Consider the following 4,206-nt stretch of genomic DNA (forward strand, 5'->3'; position numbering starts at 1 on the left):
TCTGAATCATTCCATTGGCCATTCTACAGAATTACACCCTTTCCTAAGTAACTGTCACATTTATTTATTTAATTTAAAATACAGCCATGTAAATTAAGTCTTGTGTTGGATTCCTGGCCTTTAAATGTTGTTGAGTATTTTAGCAATTAGTCAGACAGCTGTAAAGAGCCACTCTGAAAAATAGTGAAATTAGTTTTCTACAAGGCATATTTCTGTATATGGGGACTGTGATGCTTCAGATTGGTTTCTGTCCATTTGCCCCCTTTAACAATTGATATTGTGAGTAGAAGACAGTAACCCCAAATTAATAAAAGGTCTGAGTGTTGCATTTGATTGCTTCTCTGCCAACAGTAAAGGAACACACCAGTGGAAGTTTGTATGATTTGCTGGTGTTCTTTATTTTGCAGAAGAGATAGAAACTCTAGAAAAGGACTTGGCAAAAACCATGAAAGAGATGGAAGACCTTAAAAACAAACAGGCTAGCCTGCTTGAACAGCTTCAGCAGCAAGATAACCTGAACAAATCGTTAAAACAAAAAAACATACAACAGAAACAGAGCTGTAAAGATTTGGAAAGTGAGCTGGAGACAAAAAATGAACTGGTAAAGCAATTTAGAGTATTTCTAAAAAATTAGAGAGCTCTTGGATTTCAAAATATACTTGTGTCGTAGAACTAAATCTCAATGAAACGGTGTTGCAATATATGGTGGAGACTGGTGTTTAATTTGTTTGGGGGATTATTCAGAACATTTAAACTGTTCCCGCTCAAGTCAATTTGACTACTGAAATATCAGTAGTTGACTTTGTATGTAATTTATCTGGATATAGTACTTTTATGACATTCTTCTCACTTTTGGTGTGTGTGTGTGAGAGAGAGAGGGGGGGGAGAGGGGGAGAGAGAGAGTGCGTGTGCATATATTAACTTTAGAAATATAAATGTTTTCTGTTTTTCATATTCTGATTAACATTGTTGCCTTTAGATAGTTGGGTTAAAATGTTGCTTAGTGATCATGAACTAAGGTGCGGTATATTTTGTTTCCTATTGCATCATATCCCCCAGTTGTCTGGGGGAAAGTTGGGTTTATAAATTATTTAAATAAATATCTTTGGTTTACTTCAGATGTTCAAATTTTCTGTTATTAAAGATAATCTTATCATTTTCATTTCTGACTACAAAACTCACTGTTAAAAACTAGCCTGTTAAGATTTGCTTAGAATTCTTAATTGTTGTGCCCTTACAACATTGCTTAAGACTCAGTGCACAACTCTTAATTAAGATTCTAAGCATCTGGGATTAATGAAAACTGGTTTAAAAGAAGGGTTAGCTAAGGGTTGCTCTGGAGAACTAGAAATTATGAGGCGGAATCTTTATGAGAAGTTCTCGTGCACAATATCTATTGAAGTGAACGGGAGGGTGCTTATTTGAATAGGACTTGTGTGGGAAGACTTCTCAGTGGGTTCTGCCCATTCTTGTAACAACCCTGACTGAATGAACAGCATGTCTCTCAAAATAGCTTAATTTTCAGAATATCTGGCATCCTATATTTTTCAGCACTGCCTACTTTTGTCCGTCTGGATGACAGATTTTGCTTGCCTCTCTTTCCTTTAGCCAATAGCTCGGTTTGTCCCAGTTTCCTTACTGCTGAGCCTTTATTCCACATTAAAGGTAGTCCTTGTGTGTAAAGCTTGATTGCATATATTTTGTTTATAGTGAGTCCTAGGATTTGCTTGCATGGTCTTGTTTCAGACTCACCCAGTGAAGTTAAAACAGAATTTGTTTATACAACTGTTTGCTTGAAACTTTCCTGTTATGTATTTTTTTCTGAATTAGAATTTTTGCATGGTATCGTATACTTTGATTTAGAAATTTAAATCTTTTCCTTATTTCAGTCTTTCCTTTTTCTGCCCTTCTCTGTTTCTCTTTTCCTGCTTCAGTTCTTTCTTCTGCTACCTACTGGAACCTTGCTGCATGCTGTCCTTCAGGTATCCAACAAGAAAAGCTATCAGAAAAAGAGACATCACATAATTCTTTGTTAACAGCTTGAAAGTACTAGGATAGTGGCCATTCCCAATAGATTACATTCATTAATGTACTTTTGGAAGTACAGTTCTGAGATTTATGGAGACCCTATAATGCTTAACCATTGTAGGTTTTTAATGGTTAAGAACTGGTTTTACACCAGGATGTGAAACCATGGTTCAAAGTCTTTGTGAACCATGGTTTGGGTTAACCATGGTGAAATGGTATATATACACCAAGCAATCTGTGGTTAAGACAGTTTGTCTGCTGCTCCCAGCCTCTGTCTGGAAAGTAATAAGCAGGCCTGGAATTTTCCAGTGCATACCAGGACATAGAAGGGCTGAGCTTAGCAATGTAAACTGTGACTTCACTGTTCACCTTTGCAGTCTTAATTAAAGTTAAGACAGTAAACCCTTATTAGTTGTATCTAAGGTCATATATTATGTATTCATCTGGCAACAGTCTTTGGGCATTTGGAATGCACAGACAGACTCGAAAAAAATGACAAAAACACCATTTTAGTTTGTAGTTCAATTATCTCCTGTTAAAAATTAAAATATTTGACCCAAGCAGAATAAAATACAGTTGGATCCTTTATCCAACTGAAAAATATTAATATAATGCAGTTAGGTTAATTTTGTGAAGATGGCAGCCTAGGTTTCCCCCCCAAGCCTTTAATTTGTTAGTATATAAAAAGAACTGATCAAGACGGGTAGCCTTAAAGTCTGTAGTACCATAAAAACTGACAAAAATTTGTGGCACAGTATGAGCTTTTGTGAGTCACTGCTCACTTCTTCAGAACTGAGTAACTCATTACATTAGTGCATTCTACTGTGTATGTATTTTATCAGTAGTATGTCTTGACACATCATCATTATATATGTTTGTATGTGTTTGATAGTAACAGTGCAGTCCTAAGAGAGTTACATTCTTGTAAATCCATTGAGGTCAGTGGTCTTAGAAGGGTACAAATCTGCCTAAGATTGCATTGTAAGATAGCTGTGATCTCGCAGCAGGGCCCTGTTTCTCACTGTGGACAGTAAAAGAAGACAGAATGGAAGCTGTTCCATAGCTGGCAAATGTGAAAGCCTCTGGTGCTTACTAGGAACAGAAAAAGCATTTAAGGGATTTGTCACATGTCTGGGGAGGAAATCTATGTTTTTACTGTATGGTGGTCTGAAGTATTTCATACACATACCTTATAGTGTCCCACCACATGGAAATACTGCTTGTACCAACAGTTTCCTTGTAAAACTGACATGTTGTTACTGACATTTTGTATTAGCTAAAGCAGAAGACCGTGGAATTAACCAGAGCCTGTCAGAAACAGTATGAGTTGGAGCAAGAGCTGGCTTTCTATAAGATTGATGCCAAGTTTGAGCCATTAGGTTATTATCCAGAGGAGGTATTTATTTGAAAACGATATTCTTAATTTGTTTCTTGGAGTTCTCTTATTTCCTTCCAGTCATGCTATTTATGGTAATTTTGTAGATTTTTCTTTAGAGAGTTATTTGTATAGTTGTCTGGTGAAATGAGAAGCTAAAATTCCCCAAAACATGGTATACTGTATGTCAGAAGCACACAAGAAGAAGATTGCCCTAGTTCCCTTTCCCTAGTTGCAATGTTTATGTATTCATTCATATATTTATATCCTGCCTTTCTATTTAAAAATGAATGCTCAAGGCAGTTTTGTATGGGTCTTATTACTGTAAAACAGTTGAAATAACACCTTTACCGTACAATCCTATGCAAACAATGCAGTCCTAAGAACACTTTCCTGTGAGTAAGCCCCATTGAATAGACATCCATAGAATTCTGAGTAGACCTCCTTAGGATTGCACTGAAAGAGGCAAACTACATGATCTCTTTCTTCATGCACTTACGCTAGTTTGCCTGTGTTCCTTGCAGCCCCACAGCAGTTGCAGGGAACTGCTTCTTAAAAAACGACAACAGGCGAGGCCAGGTCGGCTTGGAATGACACGATGGAGGAAAGAAGGGCTCCTGCCTCCCCACCAGCATTTTTCTTGCACGGAAACTGCACTGGAGGGAATTTATTTTGCATATTTTGCTGCTCTGCATTCACAGGTACTCCACATGGAGCATCAAAATTGGCAAAAAAACCCCCTTCCCCTAGCATAGTTTTTGTGTGAGAAAACTACTTGGGGGGAGGCAGAAGCCCTTTCCCTA

The 4,206-nt window shown here is 37.3% G+C and overlaps 1 protein-coding gene across 1 annotated transcript in view; it reads left to right on the plus strand.

Moving 5' to 3' along the window:
* Window positions 1-407: 407 nt before the first annotated feature.
* CNTRL (centriolin) overlaps window positions 408-4,206 on the plus strand; it is a gene marked incomplete at its 5' end in the record, with an annotated part of 66,127 nt that continues 62,328 nt past the window's right edge. Inside the window, 2 exon segments of the mRNA XM_015415817.1 lie at window positions 408-601; window positions 3,305-3,424. Coding sequence (XP_015271303.1) covers window positions 408-601; window positions 3,305-3,424 — 314 coding nt within the window.

Source organism: Gekko japonicus, unplaced genomic scaffold (assembly GCF_001447785.1).
Source record: "Gekko japonicus isolate JY-2015 unplaced genomic scaffold, Gekko_japonicus_V1.1 scaffold46, whole genome shotgun sequence".
In the NCBI taxonomy this organism is placed as follows: Eukaryota; Metazoa; Chordata; class Lepidosauria; order Squamata; family Gekkonidae; genus Gekko; species Gekko japonicus.